Raw genomic sequence first — 23,406 nt, forward strand, 5'->3', positions numbered from 1 at the left:
TGTCTATTGGATCTGCCTTAGTGATTGAAACATAGATAAGGGTTTACATGATGCTGTAATCCAATATCACAGACACAAATTTTTGTGAATCAGTTTGTTACCAATTGCTGCTGTGAGGATTTAATTTTTTCCCCATTAGAAAGCAACGGCCATTTTAAAGCTGAGAAATTAAACATTTACATCTTCACCAGGTAGTTACATTGTTATCTTCTAGAATTCTGTTTAAAGGATTATTGGGTTCAATAAAATCCTATTCTAATTTCTTTACAAGTGCATAACACAGTCACATAAATCACATTGAGACGTGTTGTATCACTTGCACATGATGCCACCATGATTAAAGTGAACCACAACTTCACTGATTCTCTCTCTCCGCATAGAAAAGGCTTAACGAGTAGTTTGCGATGAAGATGGTGCCCTTAAAGTGCTTTTTAAGCAGCAGCTAGTTCAAACCTAAGATTGGGGCCTGCATTCTTTTGGGTGGCGTGAATTTCGCTGTGTGTGTATTGTAAAGGTGTGATGTGTAACTCCTACAAGATGTGGAGGTGATGCAGGAGGATGGCAATACTTCATGTTGGTCTCCTGCTTCTAGTTTTCCTACAATATGTCAGCAGTACTGTGCTATGGGAAAAAATTTACAGGACCATGGGGAAAGAGCAGGGGAATGGGACTAACTGGACAGCTCTTTCAAAGAGCCAACACAGGCAAGATGGGCCGAATAGCCCCTTTATGTGCTGTATTATTCTATGATTTATATATACTCTTATATACTGTACATATATAGTCTCAATAAATTGGAAATAGTGCTTTGAAACTGCACTGAAATTAGACCAACTGAAGACTGGCCGGCTGTTATGATGTAATTACTACAGAGTAATACTCTTTAATGCCTCATCTGGTCTAAGATATGCATTAATACAGTTTGATGTTTTTAGAAATGTAAGGTTCATACCCATGTTCTGATGGTCCAATGACTATACTGCAAAACCAAAAACAGCAAGTAGCCGTGATAGTTACCATTATGTGCATCTGTGAAACAACATCCCCAAATCACTTAGCACCAGATGAGCACCCCAACCTAACCTGGGAACAAGTGAATATCAAACAAACATGAGAAACTGCCAGATCTTCTTTCCATTTGTTGCACATTCTGCTGCACTGTAGCCTGTAAGATACTGAGCAACACCCAACCCCCAAGAAAGAAAGAAAGAAAGACTTGCATTTATATAGTGCCTTTCATGACCTCAGGACGTCCCAAAGCGCTTTACAGCCAATTAAGTACTTTTGAAGCGTAGTCACTGATGTAATGTAGGAAACGTCGCAGCCAATTTGCATACAGCAAGGTCCCACCATGCCAATGTAATAATAACCAGAAAATCTGTTTTCTTTTAATGATGTTGGTTAAGGGATAAATATTGGACTCCCCTGTTCTTCTTTGAAATAGTGGCAAGGGATCTTTTACATCTGCCTGAGAGGGCAGGTAGGGTCTCGGTTTAACATCTCATCTGAAGGATGGCATTCAACCGAATCTTAAAAGAATCTATTATTAAGGAGGTTATAGCAGGGCACTCAGAAAATCTCAATGCAATCAGGCAGAGTCAACACGGCTTTGTAAAAGGGAAATCATGTTGACTAATTTATTAGAGTTCTTTGAGGAAGTAACAAGCAACGTGGATAAAGGGGATCCTGTGGATGTGGTGTACTTGGATTTGCAGAAGGCTTTTGACAAGGTGCCACATCAAAGGCTACTTCACAAAATAAGAGCTCATGGTGTAGGGGGTAACATATTAGCATGGATAAAGGATTGGTTAGCTATCAGGAAACAGAGAGTAGGCATAAATGGGTCATTTTCAGGTTGGCAAGATGTAACGAGTGGAGTGCCACAGGGATCAGTGCTTGGGCCTCAACTATTTACAATCTGTATCAATTACTTGGATGAAGGGACTGAATGTATGGTTGCTAAATTTGGTGATGACACAAAGATAGGTAGGAAAGTAAGTTGTGAAGAGGACATAAGGAGTCTGAAAAGGGATGTAGATAGGTTAAGTGAGTGGGCAAAAATTTAGCAGATGGAGTATAATATGGGAAAATGTGAACTTGTCTACTTTGGCAGGAGGAATAGCAAAGCAGTACATTATTTAAATGGAAAGAGATTGCAGAACTCTGGGGTACAGAGGAATCTGGATATCCTAGTACATGAATCACAAAATGTTAGTATGCAGGAACAGCAAGTGATTAGGAAGGCAAATGGAATGTTGTCATTTATTGCAAGGGGAATGGAATATAAAAATAGAGATGTTTTGCTACAGTTGTACAGGGCATTGGTCAGACCACATCTAGAATACTGTGTGCAGTTTTGGTCTCCTTGTTTAAGAAAGGACATAATTGCTTTAGAGGCGGTTCAGAGAAGGTTCACTGGACTGATTCCTGGGATGAGGGGGTTATCTTATGAGGAAAGATTGGACAAGTTGGGCCTGTATACACTGGAGTTTAGAAGAATGAGAGGTGATCTTCATGAAACATATAAGATCCTGAGGGGACTATAGTGGGTAGATGCTGAGAGGATGTTTCCCCTTATGGGAGAGATTAGAACTAGGGGCCACAGTTTAAAAATAAGAGGTCTCCCATTTAAGACGGAGATGAGGAGAAATTTTTTCTCTGAGGGTTGTAAGTCTGTGGAACTCCCTTCCCCAGAGAACGGTGGAGGCAGGGTCATTGAATATTTTTAAGGCCGAGTTAGATAGATTCCTGAATAACAAGAGAGTCAAAGGTTAGTAGGTAGATGGGAAAGTAGAGTTGAGGTCACAATCAGATCAGCCATGATCTTATCAAATGGCACAGCAGGCTCGAGGGGCCGAACGGCCTACCCCTGCTCTTAATTCGTATGGCACCTCCGACAATGCAGCACTCCCGCAGTACTGCACTGGAATGTCAGCCGAGATTTTGTGCTCAAGTCTCTGGTGTGGGACTTGGACCCACAAACTTCTGACTCAGAGGCACGAGTGCTACGACTGAGCCACGGCTAACACCTACCCACCCTTCAGTCTCCACACTAACCATCAGTAACAGGAATTAAAAAGTGAAACAACATTGGGAAAAACACAAGAAAATGGTGGAATGCACAGCAGTTATGTCGGCATCTGAAAGCAAAAGATGGGTTAACAATTCAGAAAGGGCCTGCGACTCCACTTAAACTGTTACCCTTTCTTTCTCAGATGTTGACGGGGCTACTGCACATTTCCACCGTTTTTGTGCCTATCAGGCAGAACTATAAAGTAATAAGGAACTTTGTTTTCTACTAGTTGATCACCCGTGGCATTGCTCATGGGGAGTCGGAAGATATGGTCTTCCAAAAGGAAATGGGGATTTCTTGTGGTATTCCCTTTGTAAATGAGGCAATATGGTTTGTAGGAGAGGCTTATGTGGTTTGTAAGGATTTGGGTGGGTGTGTGATTGGTTAAATGGGTTTGGAAAATGTGGTTTTGCAGGGGAGAGTGAGTATTAGGAAGAAAAGCACTGAGAATATTTGGGAATAGTTGTTGCTTGGAGTATAGCAGAGAGGGAGTTGTACTGAGTAGTTGAGGGATCAAGGAAGTAACAGGGTAGTGAGTGTTTGGAGGATTGGAATAGTGTGATGTTGGAGCAACCAGAGTGGGGTACTTCGAATTTAGGTTGGTGGATGGAGAAACGAGATAACGGTGACAGGACTTCCAAAAGAAAAGGCAACAGGGAAGGAGCTCTCACAGAGAAAGTGAGGAACAGGCCTTTGAAAAAAAGAGTAAGGAAAAGGCTTTCAAAAAAAAAAGTGCAGAACAAGACTTCCAAGAAAATTGGGGGTCAGGACTTTCAGAAAAGAAAGAATTGGAACAGCAATTTTAAAAGTAAACAGGAACAGGACTTCAAAAAAAGAGAAGAAAATAGAAGACAGTGGCAACAAGACTTCCTACAGAAGAGGTGTTAGGGAATAGAACTTGAAAAAAAACACAGAAGAAAAACCATCAGGAACAGGACATCAAAAAAAGTAAATAGAAATTGGGGAAAAAAAACAACGCATGGAACAGGAGTATGAACACAAACAACAACAAAATAAAAATAATCCAGCAGGAACATGCCTTTAAAATAACAGCAGCAAATGGCGTTGAAAATAATTAAAAAAGAACATCAGGGAATGAGCCTTCTTCTTAAATAAGGTACACTGGCATTGGCTGGACGCATTGGAGCAGGAAGTGGGGAAGGAACAAAGCTGGGTTGGGGAGCATGCTTCATGAGAGCTGCTAGTGGAATTAGGCCTGGTAACCCACAAGAGTTGAGAGTTGTGACTGGGAGATCAAGGCTGGAGTTGATCACATAATCCAGTTAGCCAAAAATGGATGACAAAGGAAATAGAGGTTAAACTAAAACAGAAAAAGGTTTATGACAAATGTCAAGTGCAGAATACAGTACAAAACCAGGCTGAATACAGAGTGTAGGGGGAAATTGAAAAAGGATATAAGGGCAAAGAGAGCATGAGACAGGGTTAGCGAGTAACATAACAGAGAACCCAAAATCTTTTATAAACTTATGAAAATTAGAAGGATAGTTAAAGGAATGGTGGGGCCGATTCTGGACAAAAAAGGAAATCTTCTTGTGGAGACAGAGACTGATGTACTGAATGAATACTTTGCATCTGTCTTCACAAAAGAAGAGGATGAAGTTAATGTCGAAGTAGAGGAGGAGGAAGTAGAGATATTGGATAGGATAAGAATAGATAGAAAGGAGGTGCTAAATAGGTTGGCATCACTCAAAGTTAACAAGTCACCCGGTCCAGATGTGATGCATCCTAGGTTGCTGAGGGATGCAAGGGTAGAGATAGCAGAAGCTCTGACCACAATCTTGCAATCTCCTTGAATATTGGAGTGGTGCCAGAGGACCGGAGGATTGCAAATATTACACCCCTGTTCAAAAAAAGGAGAGGGATAAACCTGGTAACTACAGGCCAGTCAGTCTAACATCAAAGGTGGGGAAACTACTAGAGACCATTGACAAGGAAAAATTAATTCCCACTTGGAGAAGCATGGGTTAATAAGGGACATCTAGCATGGATTTGTTAAAAGCAAATTGTGTCTGACTAATGTGATTGCGTTCTTTGATGAAGTAACAGAGAGGGTTGATGAAGGTAGTGCAGTAGATGTATATATGGACTTTAAAAAGGCATTTGATAAAGTACCACATCACAGACTTATTCGGGAAATAGAAGCACGTCAGATTAAGGGGACAGGGGTAACTTGGGTACGTAATTGTCTAAGGGATAGGAGCCAGAGAGTAGTGGTGAACGGATATTTTTTTGACTGGAGAGAAGTATACAGTGGGGTCCCCAGGTGTCAGTATTAGGACCATTACTTTTCTTGTTATATATAAATGACCTGGACTTGGGTATAGGGGGTACAATTTTGAAGTTTGATGAGGATACAAAACTTGGCAATGTCGTAAATAGTGAGGAGGATAGTAGCAGACTTCAGATGGACTTAGATAGGTTGGTGAAATGGGCGGACAGATGGCAGATGCAATTTAATGCATTTTGTGATGCACTTTGGGAGGAACAACATGGAAAGACAGTTAAATCTAAATGTTACTATTTTGAGGGGGGTGCAAGAGCAGAAGGCCCTGGGGTACATATTCACAAATCTTTGAAAGTGGTAGGGCAAGTTGCTAAGGCAGTTAAGAAAGTGTATGGATACTTGGCTTTGTAAATTGGGGCATTGAATACAAAAACAAGGAAGTCATGCTAAACCTTTACAAATCACTGGTTAGGCCTCAGCTGGGGTATTGTGTACAGCTCTGGGCATCACACTTTAGGAAGGATGTCAAGTGCTTAGAGAGGGTACAGAGAAGGTTTTGATAGAGCAAATAGGGAGAAACTGTTCTCTCTGGCAAGTGGGTTGGTAACCAAAGGTCATAGATTTAAAATAATTGGCAAAAGAACTAGAGGGGAATTGAGGAGAAATATTTTCATACAGAGGGTTGTTAAGATCTGGAATGCACTACCTGAAAGAGTGTTGGAAGCAGATTCCATTGGAACTTTCAAAAGGCAATTGGACATGTACTTGAAGAGGACTCATTTGTAGGGTTATGGGGGAAAAGCTGGGGGGTGGGACTAAATTGGACAGCTCATTCAAAGAGCCAGCACAGGCACTATGGGCTGAATTGCCTCCTTCTGTGCTGTAAGATTCTATGATTCCATGAAAGAGGGGTAAGTATAACCAATAGGGTAGTGCCATTCAATTTGGACATTCAGCTAGGACTGAAATCACAGCTCAGTAGAATAAACAGAAATAGCGTGACAGGAATTGTGTCGCTTCCAGCAAGTACTTGCTACACGCAAGGCTTTTAATATTTTACTAGCAGACCTCTCGTGGTGTTGCTCATGGTGAGTCAGAGGATGTGCTGCTATATAACAATGGGATGTTTTGCCACATAACACACAATGTATTATCAGGGCCATTGATTTAAGGTAATGGATTAAGTCAAATTCTGTTCTACCAAACTGACAAAGTGTGATAAAGAAAGTGATTGTGACACTTATAGGAAGTGTGCACTTATAAGCAAGACTGCTAACTGTGTACAGTTTTGGTCTCCTTATCTAAGGAAGGAAATACCTGCCTTTGAGGCGGTGCAACGAAGGTTCACTAGATTACTTCCTGGGATGAGATGGTTGTCCTATGAACAGAGGTTGAGTAGAATGGGCCTGTACTCTCTGGAGTTTAGAAGAATGAGAGGTGATCTCATTGAAACATAAGATTATGAGGGGGCTTGACAGGGTAGATGCTAAGAGATTGTTTCCCCTGGCTAGAGACTCTAGAACTAGGGTGCATAATCGCAGGATACAGGGTCGGCCATTCAAGACTGAGATGAGGAGGAATTTCTTCATGCAGAGGGTTGTAAATCTTTGGAATTCTCTACCCCAGAGGACTGCGGATGTTGAATCATTGAATATATTCAAGGCTGAGATCGATAGATTTTTGGACACTAGGGGAATCAAGGGATTTGGGGATTGGGCGGGTAAGTGGAATTGAGGTCAAAGATCAGCCATGGGGTCTGATCGAATGGCGGAGCAGGCTCGAGGGGCCGTATGGCCTACTCCTGCTCCTATTTTTTATGTTCTTATGTTAATATATACTGCGATCGTGTCTAGAATACAAATGGTTGGGGATGGGATGTATTAGATTACAACACTTTGAGTTGTAAAACAAGAGCCATGTATATAATTTAGTTCTCTTTTGATTTGTGTATGCACCAGGCTTCATTTGTTGAAATATTTTACTTTTGCTGAATAGTTATGCACAAATCAACAGGCCTAATAGGCAGGCTGTACAGGACAGAAACATTGACTATTTGTAATTAGCAGGGAATTCAACCCAGTGTTAAGGGTTCTCTTTTCATCATCCCACTCTTCGATTTTGTTATTGGACATGTTTCTGAACCATTTCATAATGTTCTGGCCAGAGCACACTTGGTTCATTCATTCAGATAAGTCTTTTTCAGATAGGAATTATGGTCAGAGGTCTCATGGAGAGGATTTTATTAACCATTGTTTTATTACTTCGATGACATACATCTGCATTTCAGTTGTCCCCACCTCCCTCACCCCTTTCTCAAAAAAGTCTTTCATTTCTAGTTTGGAGTTCACAAAATTATGTTACTTTATCTCATCAATGTCAAATTTTGGTTTTAAAACATGAAAACGAGTTGGCCCTACATTGTTGGATGAGCCTACAGCCATATAATTTGTCCATAACTTCTAGCAAAAAAAAGTATCCTGGTGACTCAGGATTTTTAAATGAGTGAACACTGAGGGCTTAGACTTGAAGATTTAAAAAAATCTGAGAAATTAAATTACATTAAACATAGAGTTAAGTATGTAAAGGATATGTTGATAGGGTTAGATGAAGAGGGGTGGGAGGAGGCTCGAGTGGAGCCATAAACACTAGCATAGACCAGTTGGGCCGAATAGCCTGTTTCTGTGCTGTAGACTCTATGTAACTAGGTAAAGCATCGAGAAGGATGAACCACTGGAGTGTAGGTTACCTTTTACAACAATGGATGATGGGCTTCCTGAGATGACACAGTAAGCAGAAGACTGTATGACATGATAATCAACCAATGGAAGTCCAATGTTCAATCAGCGGCCCCTACTGAGTTCAGCCATTTCAGCAGCAGGGGCATTGTTGATCTTTTCTTCTCAAAAAGAAAATTAAGAAACCTTGATGAAAGGCCAAGGTCTATAGAGCAGGACATCACCAAGATTGAAAAGAATAGGCGAGAACACAGGGGAAATGAAGATGTAGTGGCAAGCTGACGACAAACTTGGGTTTAAAAGCCTATTGATCAGAAAGAGAAAACTGAGCCTTGATTAATTAAGTGTACTGCACAATTACACAAATCTGGAGAGAGATGCAGACAAATTCCCCAGGCTATTGACAGAGGACTTTGGCCAGAGTTCCTGCTACTAACTGCTTTCCAGTGACCCCTGCTGGATAATGTGCATTTTTAAAATTGTGTTCTTGGGATGTAGACATCCCAGTATTTCATGTCCGTCCTTAGTTGCCCTGAGGGAATTAAGAGTAACATGTAGCTCAGAGCAGGTAGGAGTGGCAGGTTCCATTCACATTAGTGTACACGTTGGCTTTTTACAACAAATCTTCATGGTCATTTCTGCTAGTCGACAAATTACCTGCTTCATGATCTCTGGGTTACTAGTCCAGTACCATAACCACTAGGCTACAATGCCATTTAGATCTCATGTGAAGACAGCAGCATGCTTAGTTCTGATGCCTTCATGGTATAATACCCTAACATCACTCACTACCAAGGGAGAATGGCCAACTGGGCAAGCTATTGAAGGGCTGCAGCTTCACTTGGAACTGTACTACAAAAAGAGCCTGTGCTTTCAGGGGAAGAGACAAGAAAACTGAAGAAAATTGAGGAGGAAGAAGAGAAGGATGAATCAAATTAGAGATGTCACGACGTGAAAAATCACAAGGTTTTGAAAGAAAACGGAGCAGTATTAAATGTGTGATTAATTACTGGAGTATTGCATTATTAATCTGTTAAATTAACTATAGGTTTCTCCTTACCAATTAGTTCACTAAATCTTTACCCAGCGGTTTGTTCACTAATTGAAGAGTCATTGCTTCCCTGCCGGTTTCTATTTATTAAATAACACTTCCATTCAAGTACAACAAAAGCACACCCGCTCTGAGTCTGACGAGCACCGTGCTATAATTCACAGCATAAACAGAAAGCCATAAATACACTCCTAGCATGTATTACACAATCAAATAAATTGTTGCGTTAGTGGTTTTTTGTGCTCTCTCTCTAAAGACCATGCAACACAGGGCATTAGTTCTAAAAGCTATTGATTGGCAAAAACAAGACTGACTCACTGAGGCATTAATATTTAATCAGTGTCTCCCATAGAGGAGAGAGCAGTTTGGAGACATTTCAAGTTTTTGTGCAGCCAAGTGCTAACCCTTTGTGAGATCTTAGTTTAGTTTGCATAATTGATTAGCATGACTTAGTCTGGGTGAGGAGAGGTTTTGATTGATGAGACATGACTGGGACACTGAATTTATCATTTTTTTTTAAAGTTTGATTTCACTGGGAGAGCCTCCAGGTTTTTGGAGATGTGCTGCAGTTGCAAAGTTGTATCCTTGCTCAACATGAGTTCATAGGACATCACTAAACTTGGTTTCCCTTCCCATATTCTTTGCTCATAATCCATGGACCATCTTGTCATTCAGCAATCCTTTTAACAACTCTAGGTTTAGTTCTTTTGCTGTGCAGAAGATTTTTAAATTCAATTATTCTCTGATACTCAAACCCGTCAACTCCCACTTGACTGGAGTGAGACTCGCTTTGATTTAAAAATGGCACCTACTTTAAGGTGTTTCTTTCAAAAATAAACTTGGTTCCATTTATTTCAATGGGTTTACGATCAGCCTCATTCCTTCTGATCGCACTGCAGGCTTAGCATTGGTGTGAAGCTCTTTACGTCATCACACTGACACGCAACTTGGGGAGTGTAAATCAGGTACCAAAGCTTGAACTGACTCCAAAGCAGAGCAGAGTGAGACTCTCTCCTTCAAGGAGTCTCTTTCCCCTTTGCTCCAGTGTCGAGTCAGGTGTAGACTCCATATTTAGGCTACATTTACACTGTAACTGCAGCATAGATGTGGAATGAAACTAAACGTCGACACTGTACTCAGTGTGAATGTAGCCCTAAGTCTCATTTCCAACATCCTTTCAATGTTGACAGCTTTGTACACAAGGATGTTTAAAACATTTATTCAGTAAAATATGATATCGATTGCTATGAAAACTAAATGAGGGATAGCACAGTAATTATAGTGTTTACAGCACAGAAACAAGTCATTCAACCCAACTGGTCTCTGCTCCACATGAGCCTCCTCCCACTCTACTTCATCTAACCCGATCAGCATAAGCATCTGTTCATTTCTCTCTCATGTATTTTATCTAGCTTTGCCTTAAATGCATCCATGCTATTCACCTCAACCACTCCATGTGGTTCCACATTCTCACCACTGAGGGACTCCAGCAATCCATACTCATTTTGAAAGGCTTCCACAATTAGGATCAACTTCAAGATCCATTTGGAGTCTTTCTTATTATGTAGAATATTTTAAATAGTTTAAAGAGTGAGTGTCAATGATCTTGTCACTAAAATTAACTAAGAGGTACTGAACAAGGCAGTACATGGTGGTAAATTATCAGTACCACCATTAACCCAGGGTGCTTATCATTTCAGCTACATGACTTTTGTTCAACAGCTTCAGTGTCAAACTCAGTAACACCTCTCAAGCTAGTTCATAATGATGTGGTCAACATTTGTTAGGGCCGATAAATCAGGCCCAGAAGCCTGAGGCCTACAACATACCCAAGGTGCTCAACGTACCAGAAGCCAGTGCACAAGTTATCTGGTAGACTCATTAGGCCCCTGACTTTCATTTAAATTAGTCGCCTGCCCCAGAATGTGATTGAAGTGACTGAGCAGCACTTCAGCCACACACAACCCACTTGGAACAAGCACTGAAGTGCAGGCCGCTTTTACATTTAAAAAATTGATTCTGATGCCTCTGCCCCTTACCCTCTGGCCTCCTGCTACTGGTGCTCCCGCCCTGCCTTCACACCAGGCACACAACAGCCGACCAACAGCCCTTCACCAGCATCTGATAATGCTGCCCTGGTGCTTTCAATGCATCATGAGAGACACGTCTAGAATGGCAATAGATTATGTAAATGAATTAACCTCACGCTATCACACACAGGCTACAGAACACCACAATCGTGCATGTATGAGAATTTCAGCAACAGAAGGGCTGAGGTAGGGGAGGAGGTGGGGAATGTTGTGGAGGTGGTAGAAAGCATTCTTTGTGATGGAAAGGATATGGGGTCTGAAGCTCAGCTCAGGGTTGAACAGGAAAACAAGGTTGTGAATCATCTAGTTCAGCCGGAGACAGTGGCTGGGGAGGAGCTTAGAATCAGTGGCAAGGATATGTCGTTGCAGTGGGAGGCTGAAAACCATGAGTTCAGTCTTTCCAAAGTTAAAAGTTTGATGAAGTTATGACTCATCCAAAACTGGATTCCATACAAGCAGACTGACAATAGTTGAGGGAGGTTGGTGGAGAGGTAGAACTGTCATGAGCATACGTGGGAGGAATTTTAACCCATAGGAATGGGTGGGTTGGGGATGGATGGGAAGTTAAAATGAATGATTTTTCCAGCACGACCACAACTCGGCTCCAACGTTCCCACTTCCGGGTTTAACGGAAGCACGTTTGGATATTTGCGAATAACCTACTCGCCGGAGGTGGGTCCCCAATTACTCCAGGCGGGCGGGTAGTTATCGAAGCAATTAACGTCATTATGAGACATTAATTAGGTCTTTTAAAATTGATTTTAAGAGACCTTCAAATTTAGCAGGTTTCCTGGGGCCCGTGAATCTCACCAGTGAAACGGAGGCGAGAAGGGCCGAATCCAAGGGACAAGTGCCTTGTGGGTCAGGAGGAGCAGGAGTGCTCACCAAGCTTATCTTTTAAAGTCCCCGCGATCTGCCGACAACCCACCCCAACTTGTCTGACTTCCCCCACCCCCCCCCCCCCCGCGATCGCCCCCCCCATACAAACCCCGAAGACTCTGATCTCTCCCCATCTGTTTTCCCGCCCGACAGGCAGCCAGCCTCTCAATCTGGTTGGCTGGATGGTGCGAAACCCGGAAGAAGAAATTGAATCCTTCAATTAAGTTGCGATCGCAGAATCCGACCCGCTAACTTCACTTCCGGGTTTTGCATCCGAAAAATTCCACCCCCCCCACCCCGACCTCTCTTTCTGGCTCCGAGTAAATATCGGTTGATATCACCGAGGAGCATGTGAATGAGGAAGTGGGAGGGGATGAAGGATAGATACTTTGGGGACTCCAGAGCCGAGAGGGAGGAGAAGCCATTGCTGGAGATGCACTTGCCAACAGATGTCACCTAATCAATACTTCTTGATTTACCTCATCAGCTCTTTTACTTTCTTCAACCTGAGTGTTGTCCTGCCTTATCCCTTCACACTGTTGAAAAAAGTATTTCAGCAGAATCTCAGTCCGTTGCAATACTGAACATGGAAGTTTTCCTGTTATAGTCAGCACTTTCTGTTCTGTCATAGAAACCCTGACGGCAGTGCATCTTTCAACATAGGAAATAGAGAGTATAAATCAACCAACATTGGCTGGTTCTGACAGGGACAAATGAATCTGTACTTTACTTGCATAAAAAGCCCACGCACTTTGTGAACAAGCAGATCCTGAGGATTATATATTACATACAGTGTGCAACACAAATAGTCTCAGAATCTTTGAAGTGTGCCAAGCATTAAAAGTGATCTGGCATCTCACTGAGTCTAGCTGTAAGTCAGGATCTAATTAAATACGGATATTTTTGACAGCAAATGCGTATTACTGGAGTGGTTTCAAAGGACACTTATGACTATAACTGTGGTGACCATTTTAACCATTGATTTTTAATAACAGGGCTCTGTTGACCTTTAAGCCTGAAGCAACTCAGTAGCTGACCAGCATGGTTTTCTTAAAGTTCTCTGTAGAATTGTAATCCTTTATAGGTAAACATAGTTTCAGAGAGAAATACAAACAGAAAATGCTGGAAACACTCAACAAGTCAGGCAGCATCTGTGGAGAGAGAAACGAGAGTTAACATTTCAGGTCTGATGACCTTTCATCAGCTCTTCAGAAAGGTCATCGACCTGAAACGTTAACTCAGTTTTTCTCTTCATAGATGCTGCCTGACCTGCTGAGTGTTTCCAACATTTTCTTTTTGTATTTCAGATTTCCAGCACCCACATTATTTCGTTTTATAGTTTCAGAGAGGTTGGGTTTAAAATATTTGATAGCCAGAAACTTGAGGAGGCAACAAGGTCTTTTTTGATGATAAATGAGTTTGTATTTATTGTTGTTTCATAGGAATGGTTTTAGTATATTCCTGGTTAGTATTTAACTTATTTTTTTGGTCTTTAATTGTCTCCACTCCAGTAAAGAGTTGACTCCCTCACTGAGGTATGGTTTACTTGTGCTGATCCCCTCTGGTTCCACACTCAATGGCTGTTAATCATATGTGAGCATTGACGATAAGTGTCAGCAAGCTATCCGATTATGGAGCGTACTACAACTGGATCCAATCCTGTCCTCCACAGCATCCCAGACACAATCTCCAGTAGAGACTGATGATTAGGACCAGGCGACCTAACTCATTTTCCCATCCTTAACCCTAAGGAGCTGGAACCAATTGTTGCAATCTGCCACTGCTTTGGCTGGTCTGTATAGCCCAGAGGCAGAACCTTAATGAGTTGTCAGGGTGGCTTACATACTTAAGAATTCTACTCTCTCTTCTTCCTCCAGCCTCACCTCTCTCCTCTCCCCACCCCTCTCCCCCTCCGTCTGCCTCCTCTCACCATCGTGGTCAGCCTTCAGCTTCCAAACTGTTCTGGCAGATGCGGTGCTCATTCACCGTTGACCCTGAAGTAGTAATGCTGACATACCCTTTGCCAATTTATTTGTTAATAAATGCAACATAATGTGAAAGGTTAAAGTATGTTAATGTTGTTGGTGCTCCTATAAGTCAAGTGTTTCATATGCTGTAATCAAAATAGTTTTCAAAGATCACAGATTGATTAAGGTACTTAAAATGCACCAGGGACGGTGTCATCAAGAAAAATAATGAAGTCCAATAATTGTATGCTTCAACAAGTTAATATTTAGACAATTTTTAGATATCTGTGACTAAATGTCACTGCGAGATGGTGAAAGGTATTAAATCCTACTTGGATAGGAGATGTTCAGTTCTTTCTCTTCATTTCATGGAAAATATCAGTCTTGTCCCCTAACAGCTATTCTAATTGATGTTGAATCATTGTCTGATAACTTACGATAACTGGGTTTCATCGAGGATGGAAAATGCAGACATGCAGTATGTGCCCTGAGTGCTGAATTAATACTGGAAAATTCAGTGGGCACTGTAATACAACAGGAGATCCCAATTTCAGTCCTGAGTCTTAACTGATATTTGTGCTGGAGGTTCCTTGGGGGCAAGTTTATATTCTGAGACACGTCTGAGAAAGAGAGTAAACATTCCCAGCAGGTTGACAAATGAAGAAGCATTAACGAAGACCATGAAAATACCTCAAGGCTCAGTTCTCCTGTCACACCCAGCTGAATAGTCACAATGATTGGGGAGTTACCTCAGATAATCTGTTCAATAACAGATGACTGTTACTTTCTGTCTGGTTGTAACATTGACATGTCATTTCCCAGAAACCACAGTCTTTCCTGAAGAAACGTGTCCAGCTAATTAAAAAGAAAATAAACTCTCATCTATCATAATCTGAAGTGCCTCTTTATCATTAAAAGTCATGCTTAAGCACCTCTTAGTAGTGTCATACTTCAAGAGTGTCACACCTCAGTGTCACACTTCAGTGTCATACACCCCGACAGCAAAAATTTATGATTAACTTAATAACCAATTATCTAAGTTATCAATCGAATATTTGATTAACGCACTAGAAGTACAAAAAAGTACCAATGAGGAATGAGTGACGAGCAGAATAGTGAGCAACAAAAATCATCATTTGTTCTTTCAAAGCTGCCATTCTTAAAAATACAACTAACCAATCAAGATGCACCAATAATTCCGTCACACTGTTTTCAGTCACCATTTTCTTTCTCACTCATGTCAGTGTATAACAGCGAGAAATAATATTTACAACATAAAACACAGATTAAAAAAACACCTTATGCTGAAAAAGCCCCCATAACTTTGGTTATTTATTGCTGAAAATGTCTGCACGAATTTTCTTGCATATGGGCCTGCCTTTCTATCTGGAGCCTGGAGCTTGAGTTGGAATTTTTATCTATGCTTTGGGTGCTGGGAATATCTCGTTGCTGTATATAAATTCTGTTTGTGACACTTGGATGCACCTTGGGAGTTATGTTCACCCTTCTTCTGTAGAACTACAACCCTTAGAGTATACCACATCACACTACAACCAGGAACATCTTTTTTCTGAATCTTCCATTCTAACCATTATTTGCCTCAGTACTGCCTTTCATCAGGGTGGGATGGTGCTGATTCTGCTTTTCTCTAGTGCTAACATTAATGGTGCCTCCGATTCATCATTAGAAGATCCACTCAGGAGCAGGAAAGGCATAACTTTCTGGATTGGAGGAAACAAGGATTTTCAGCCTACCTTCTTGAATGGGGAGGATGGAGTTTTGGTTAGAACTAAGCTCAATGCAATGATGTTACTTAAGTTTTGTTGTACTAACACCTTCTTTTGCTTTATGTTTCTAGCATGTCGACCTGGTTTCTACAGGGCCTCCTCCATGGATGCATACTGCATGAAGTGTCCACCTCATAGCTACTCACATCAAGAGAGCGCATCCCAATGTACCTGTGAGAAAGGCTACTACAGAGCAGAGACGGACCCCAGGGCTATGCCTTGTACAAGTAAGTCAACAAGTAAACTACAGTCACTGAAAAACCCATATAATATGAAGGTTCGATGGAGAGTTGTAAGAGTTGTTAGGAAAGTGAAAGACCAATAACTTCAGAGCACCATCAGCAATCTTTCGCACAAGTGAGGTAAGAACTGGAACACATCAGCAGTGAGCTTTCCTGCATCGTCCCTTGCACATTTATTTCCTTCATCAACCGCCTTGGAATACTCGGGAATTATTAAACGATTATTCATCACTTACGAGTAATTTCTTTTCAGTTTACATTTGGCTAAGCCTGCATTTTTGTTTTGCACAGCAAAATTAACAATTGCAATTATGGAATAAACATTCAGATTCTGTGGTTGAAAGATTAAATGTTATGTTCTAAACAGAGTTGTCTGTTCCAGAAATGAAAGTAGAGAATGATCATGTTTATTTGTTCCAATGTGAAGTTATAGCTTTGGTTGCAGAGCAGTGAATTCATTGCTACTAAACATCATGCTTCAGTCATTATACTTGTAGAAAGTTCCCCCAATAGTCAGTGAAAGCATGCACTGTGTGTGGTGTGTTACCTTGCCATGTGAACTAGGCTCTGTCCCTGGTCCATGCTGAGTTAGTTGACTTCAGCCTTGTCTGCAATGGGACACATACAAGGCATGATTTTAGCCTGGGAACACTGGTGGGTTGGGGGCAGGGGGGCAGCAACAATTGCAAAAATCTAAAACCCACCCCCAACCTTCTAGATTTCAAGGGGGCGGGACAAGGGGCGGGTAACCAACCCACTCTTAGGAGGCGGGTCAGGCATTAAAAGCTTTTAAGGAGGCTGCAGGTCTCCATTTTCAAAGCTTTTTTGATTTTAGCCCCTGGGGGCCGGGATTCCCGGACCTTCTACTTCACGCCACGTCAGAGGAGGCGAGAAGGCCCAAAACAGCTGGTAAGTGCCTTTATAGCACTGCTTGTGGGCCCGGAGGAGCAGGAGTGCTTCCACCAGGCCCAACAAACATACATACAATGACCCCCACCCTGCCCGCAAAACGATCTCCGACCATCCCCCCCACCACGATCTCCGACCATCCCCCCCACGATCTCCGACCATCCCCCCCACGATCTCCGACCATCCCCCCCACGATCTCCGACCATCCCCCCCACGATCTCCGACCATCCCCCCCACGATCTCCGACCATCCCCCCCACGATCTCCGACCATCCCCCCCACGATCTCCGAACATCCCCCCCCACGATCTCCGACCATCCCCCCCACGATCTCCGACCATCCCCCCCACGATCTCCGACCATCCCCCCCACGATCTCCGACCATCCCCCCCACGATCACCAACACCCTCCCGACGATCTCCGACCATCCCCCCCACGATCTCCGACCATCCCCCCACGATCTCCGACCATCCCCCCACGATCTCCGACCATCCCCCCCACGATCTCCGACCATCCCCCCACGATCTCCGACCATCCCCCCCACGATCTCCGACCATCCCCCGACGATCTCCGACCATCCCCCCCACGATCACCAACACCCTCCCGACGATCTCCGACCATGCCCCCCACGATCTCCGACCATCCCCCCCACGATCTCCGACCATCCCCCCCCACGATCTCCGACCATCCCCCCCACGATCTCCGACCATCCCCCCCACGATCTCCGACCACCCCTACGATCTCCGACCATCCCCCCCACGATCTCCGACCATCCCCCCCCACGATCTCCGACCATCCACCCCACGATCTCCGACCATCCCCCCCACGATCTCCGACCATCCCCCCCACGATCTCCGACCACCCCTACGATCTCCGACCATCCCCCCCCACGATCTCCGACCACCCCTACGATCTCCGACCATCCCCCCCCACGATCTCCGACCATCCCCCCCCACGATCTCCGACCACCCCTACGATCTCCGACCATCCCCCCCCACGATCTCCGACCATCCCCCCCACGATCTCCGACCATCCCCCCCACGATCTCCGACCATCCCCACCATGATCTCCGACCATCCCTACGATCTCCAACCACCCCTGCGATCTCCGACCCCCCCCCACGTTCTCCGACCCCCCCCTATGATCTCCGACCCCCCTACGTTCTCCGACCCCCCCCCACGATCTCCGAACCCCCCCCCCTACGATCTCCGACCCCCGATGAGCCCTGACCCCAACCTCCCTCCCCTGCCGATGACTGACAGCCCCCCGATGATTGACAGCCCCCCGATGACTGACAGCCCCCCGATGACTGACAGCCCCCTGATGACTGACAGCGCCCCCCCCCCCCCGCCACTAACATTTACGTTTTCACATCCTCTTCCTTCTTCTTCTCCCGTCTGACTGTCAATCAGGCCGGCCTGTCGGGTGAGAAACCGGCAAAAAAGACAATGACATCCTTACATCAAAATCGGAGTTCCAGGTTTCCCGTCAGACATTCCACCTCCAACCCCCCCCCATCCCTTTCCCAGGCTGAAATGATGCCTATTGTCTCCTCAAGATTGGGGGGGGGGGGGGGGGGGAATGGGAGAAATCATCCAATGTTTCCATTTCTGATGTCTATTCTCAGAGTTGTGCTGGGAAGTGCATGCTTGTGGATGCGAGGTAATGCTAGGATTGCGTTTGGGTGTGATGCATCCCATAGTCAGATAGCCTATTAACATTGACCATCCAGGCTCACAGCTTAAAAATGGCTATTTGGGTACCGTACCAGAGGTTGCGAGCACCCAATGAACTATAGTCAAGCACGAATCACCTTCAGTCAGCATTTTTCATTGAATTCTGGTGCATCATCCAGTTTTGACATTTGTCATTCTTTGGTGCAGGAAATTTTTACACTGAGTTACATCGAAACTACAGCAAACAAACAGGCCATTCGGCTCAACTGACCTATGCCAGCGTTTATGCTGCACACGAACCTCCTCCCTCTCTACTTCATCTACCTATCAGCATATCCTTCTATTCCTTTCTCCCTCATGTACTTATCTAGCTTTCCCTTAAATGCGTCTATGTTATTTTCCTCAACTACTCCTTGTGCTAGCGCGTTCCACATTCTTACCACTTTTTTGGGTAACTAAAGTTTCTCCTGAATTCCTCACTGGATTTATTAATAACTATTTTATATTTATGACCTCTAGTTTTGGACTAGTGGAAACATTTTCTCTACGTCTACCCTGTTAAACCCTTTCATTTTCTTAAAGACCTCTATCAGGTCACCCCTCGGCCTTCTCTTTTCTACGGAAGAGTCGCAGCCTGTTCAGCCTTTCCTGATGAGTTTATCCTCTCAGTTCTGGTATCATCCTTGTGAATTTTTTTTGCACCCTCTCCAATGCCTCGATATCCTTTCTATAATATGGAGACCAGAACAGTTGACAATACTCCGAGTGTGGTCTAACCAAGGTTCTATACAAGTTTAACATAGCTTCTCTGCTATTCAATTTATCCCTCCAGAAATGAACCCCAGCGATTGGTTTGCCTTTTAAATGGCCTTGTTAACCTGCTTTAAGTAACTTGTGTATCTGTACCCCTGGATCCCTGCACTCCCCTATCCCGTTTAGGCTGACTGGTAGGGTGTGATTTTATCGGAAAGGAAGTGGGGTGGGAATTCCTGACGGGAAACCCGGAAGTACGGGTTTCCTGGACGTCTTAACGATTTTTTTTGTACGTTTGCCGTCCGACAGACCAGCCCGATAGACAGGCTGGCCCACAGTCGGACGGGAAAGCAGCCAGTGAGAGGACGTGTAAAGGTAAGTGTCAGATGGGTGGGTCATCGGGGTGGGGGGGGGGAATGGGTTGGGGGTCATTGGAGGGGTCAGTCATCAGAGGTAACAGAGATAATCGGGTGGGGGGGGCTCAGTCATCGAGGCGAGGATCAGTCATTGGGGTTTCGGAGATCGTGGGGGGGGTGCGTGTCGGAGATCGTGGGGGGGTGCGTGTCGGAGATCGTGGGGGGGTGACGGAGATCGTGGGGGGGTGACGGAGATCGTGGGGGGGTGACGGAGATCGTGGGGGGGTGACGGAGATCGTGGGGGGGTGACGGAGATCGTGGGGGGGTGACGGAGATCGTGGGGGGGTGCTTGTCGGAGATCGTGGGGGGGGGTGACGGAGATCGTGGGGGGGTGACGGAGATCGTGGGGGGGGTGTCGGAGAGTGAGGGGGGGGTGTCGGAGAGTGAGGGGGGGTGTCGGAGAGTGAGGGGGGTGTCGGAGATCGTGTTTGGGGGGGGTGTCGGAGATCGTGTTTTGGGGGGGTGTCTGAGATCGTGTTTGGGGGGGTGTCTGAGATCGTGTTTGGGGGGAAGTGTCTGAGATCGTGTTTGGGGGGGTGTCTGAGATCGTGTTTGGGGGGGTTGTCGGAGATCGTGTTTGGGGGGGGTGTCGGAGATCGTGTTTGGGGGGAGTGTCTGAGATCGTGTTTGGGGGGTGTGTCGGAGATCGTGTTTGGGGGGGGTGTCTGAGATCGTGTTTGGGGGGATGTCGGAGATCGTGTTTGGGGGGGGGGTGTCTGAGATCGTGTTTGGGGGGAGTGTCTGAGATCGTGTTTGGGGGGTGTGTCGGAGATCGTGTTTGGGGGGGGTGTCTGAGATCGTGTTTGGGGGGATGTCGGAGATCGTGTTTGGGGGGGGTGTCGGAGATCGTGTTTGGGGGGGTTGTCGGAGATCGTGTTTGGGGGGGGTGTCAGAGATCATGTTTGGGGGGGGGGTGTCGGAGATCATGTTTGGGGGGGTGTCTGAGATCGTGTTTGAGGGGGTGTCTGAGATCGTGTTTGGGGGGGGTCTGAGATCGTGTTTTGGGGGGGTCGGAGATCGTGTTTTGGGGGGGGTCGGAGATCGTGTTTTGGGGGGGGTGTTGGAGAACGTGTTTGGGGGGGGGGGTGTTGGAGATCGTGGGGGTGGGGGGTGTCGGAGATCGTGTTTGACGGGGGGGTGTCGGAAATCCTGAGGGGGTGCCGATCAATCACGTTTGTAGGGTCGCTGCATGTAGACTTGTTGGGCCTGCGGGAAGCACTCCTGCTCCTCCGGGCCCACAAGCTGTGCTATAAAAGGCACTTCCCCTGCAGTTTCAGGCTCTCTCACCTCCTCTCACGTGGCGTGAAGGAGAAAGCCTGGGAATCCCGGCCCCCAGGGGCTAAAAGCAAAAAATCTGTAAAAATGGAGACTAGCAGCTTCCTTGATAGCTTTTCCTGACTGACCAGCCACCTGAGAGCGGGTTGGTCGCCTGCATTAAACCCGGAAATGGGCGGGTTGCAGGGGGGTTGGGGCCGGGCTTTAGATTTTAAAATTTTTTACTGCCAGGGGGCCCGTTTTTCCCATTTAAAATCATGCTCTTATTATCCAAGCAGTATGTGGCCTCTTTATTCTTCCTACCAAAACGCAGCACCTCGCACTTATCTATATTGAAGTCCATTTGCCAATGACATGCCCATTCTGCAAGTTTATTAATGTCCTCTTCCATTTTGACGCAATCTTCCTTTGTATAAACTACACCCCCTCAATTTGTCGTCGTCCGCAAATTTTGAAATTGTACTTCTGACACCCAAATCCACATCGTTAAAGGAAAATGTAAACAGCAGTGGTCCCAGCACCGATCCCTGTGGAACATCACTTCCCACCTTTTATCAGTCTGAGTAACTACCTTTAACCCCGACTCTCTGTTTTCTGTTTTGTAGCCAGCTTGCTATCCGTTCTGCTACCTGTCCCCTGACTCCACATGCTCTGACCTTAGTCATGAGTCCACATACTTGTTGACAAAGTACATTGCAAACAGAATAGGTTTGCTTTTAATTTAGTGACAAGTATCCAGGATTTGTTAATACCACATACACACAAAAATGTCATAGTTTATGAGCTTGAATTCTGGGTTTTATTGTCAAATGCTATCATGGTCCCTGATCCTGTTGATAAAATCATGAATAAACAACCCTCTGCCATCCTATCAATTTAAAAAATGAATAAAACTACACTTTTTTCCTTCCGATTTTCTCTCCTTTCCTGAAGATGCTGACTCCTTCCTGGGGTCCAGTTCTGCCAAGTGCTGGCCACCTGCTGGTACTTCACTGAAGTGGCCAATCTTTATGTGTGATCCTACACGGTCTATTCAACTGTGGAAGGCATCATACACAGCCAAGCCTGATCCTGTCCTCGCTTGAAGTCCACACACATGCACTTTCCAGGCATAGTAAACTCCCAAACCAGTGACCTCCGCCACCTAGAAGGACAAGGGCAGCAGGTGCATGGGAACACCATCACTTACGAGTCACATACCATTCAAAATCTCAGAACTCCCTACCTAACAGCACTGTGGGAGAACCTTCACCACACGGACTGCAGCGGTTCAAGAAGGCGGCTCACCACCACCTTCTCAAGGGCAACTAGGGATGGGCAATAAATGCAGGACCTTCCAGCGATGTCCACATCCCAAAACTAATAAAAGAAAAGATAGCAGTCAGGATTGAGAATTCTAGTTAACTGCATTCCCTTTTTAGCCCTGGGACATTGAGAACACAGAGCGCCACCCCAGTTGAGATCAGCTAACTTGCCACAGACCGGGAACCAAACCTACTATCTTCCTGGTTTATAGTCCACCCAACGCAGCCCTTTATCATCTGAGCCATTAGGGAAGCAATATGACAGAAGTAATCAGTGGAAAATGTGCTGCTGTCCTGACTTTGTCTACAAACGGTCATTGAAATCTTCACTCGTTCTAACGTCAAAAAACAGTTGCCTGGAGTTTCCGAACGTTGTCCTTCCGACGCAACTGTGGTGCACGATCGGCACAAACGGCAATTTAAAAGGCCGGGCGGAAATTCAACCCCGATACTTTTAACTGTGCTTTTTCTGGGTGAACGAGGCAGTACTTTTTCTTTTGAAAGCGATACAAAATTGGAAGGGACGCAGATTTAATTTGGAGTAATACAACATTTTGCCTTGCAGTGTTTCTCATATTTTTGTCACTGCCTACGGAAATTTACTTTGTACATCCAGCCGAATTTTGCTTTCCTTTGAGTTACTGCTGCGAAAGCTTGGGAAGAACATCCTCTGTCAGCTGGGCTGAAGATAGCAGTCGCATTGTGACTGCAGCCTGGCTCAATTCATAAAGACAGGTTTTATTCCCATTAGGTGGTTGACACAAAGGCAGGTCAGTTTATAACCTCAGAGTAAAATCCAGCATGACGCATACTGGCAGTAACAAACTGAAATAATCTGTTGAAAGCTAAATGAGATGTCACACAGAAAGCTCTATTTAATTATACCATTAGCAAAAAAACTGCAAGCTGCTGATAAATGGAAATTCATACATTTAGCTTAATCACTTAGTCTGACTGTACAACGGGATTTGTGATACCTCGTTCATTCAAAGAGTGCTTTATATTC

The 23,406-nt window shown here is 44.7% G+C and overlaps 1 protein-coding gene across 1 annotated transcript in view; it reads left to right on the top strand.

The window, feature by feature from the left end:
• Positions 1-23,406, top strand: part of LOC137331602 (ephrin type-A receptor 3-like) — a 245,296-nt gene that overhangs the window by 111,456 nt on the left and 110,434 nt on the right. Inside the window, exon 3 of the mRNA XM_067995509.1 lies at positions 15,899-16,054. Coding sequence (XP_067851610.1) covers positions 15,899-16,054 — 156 coding nt within the window. The remainder of the gene's footprint in view (positions 1-15,898; positions 16,055-23,406) is intronic.

Source organism: Heptranchias perlo, chromosome 13 (genome assembly GCF_035084215.1).
Source record: "Heptranchias perlo isolate sHepPer1 chromosome 13, sHepPer1.hap1, whole genome shotgun sequence".
In the NCBI taxonomy this organism is placed as follows: domain Eukaryota; kingdom Metazoa; phylum Chordata; class Chondrichthyes; order Hexanchiformes; family Hexanchidae; genus Heptranchias; species Heptranchias perlo.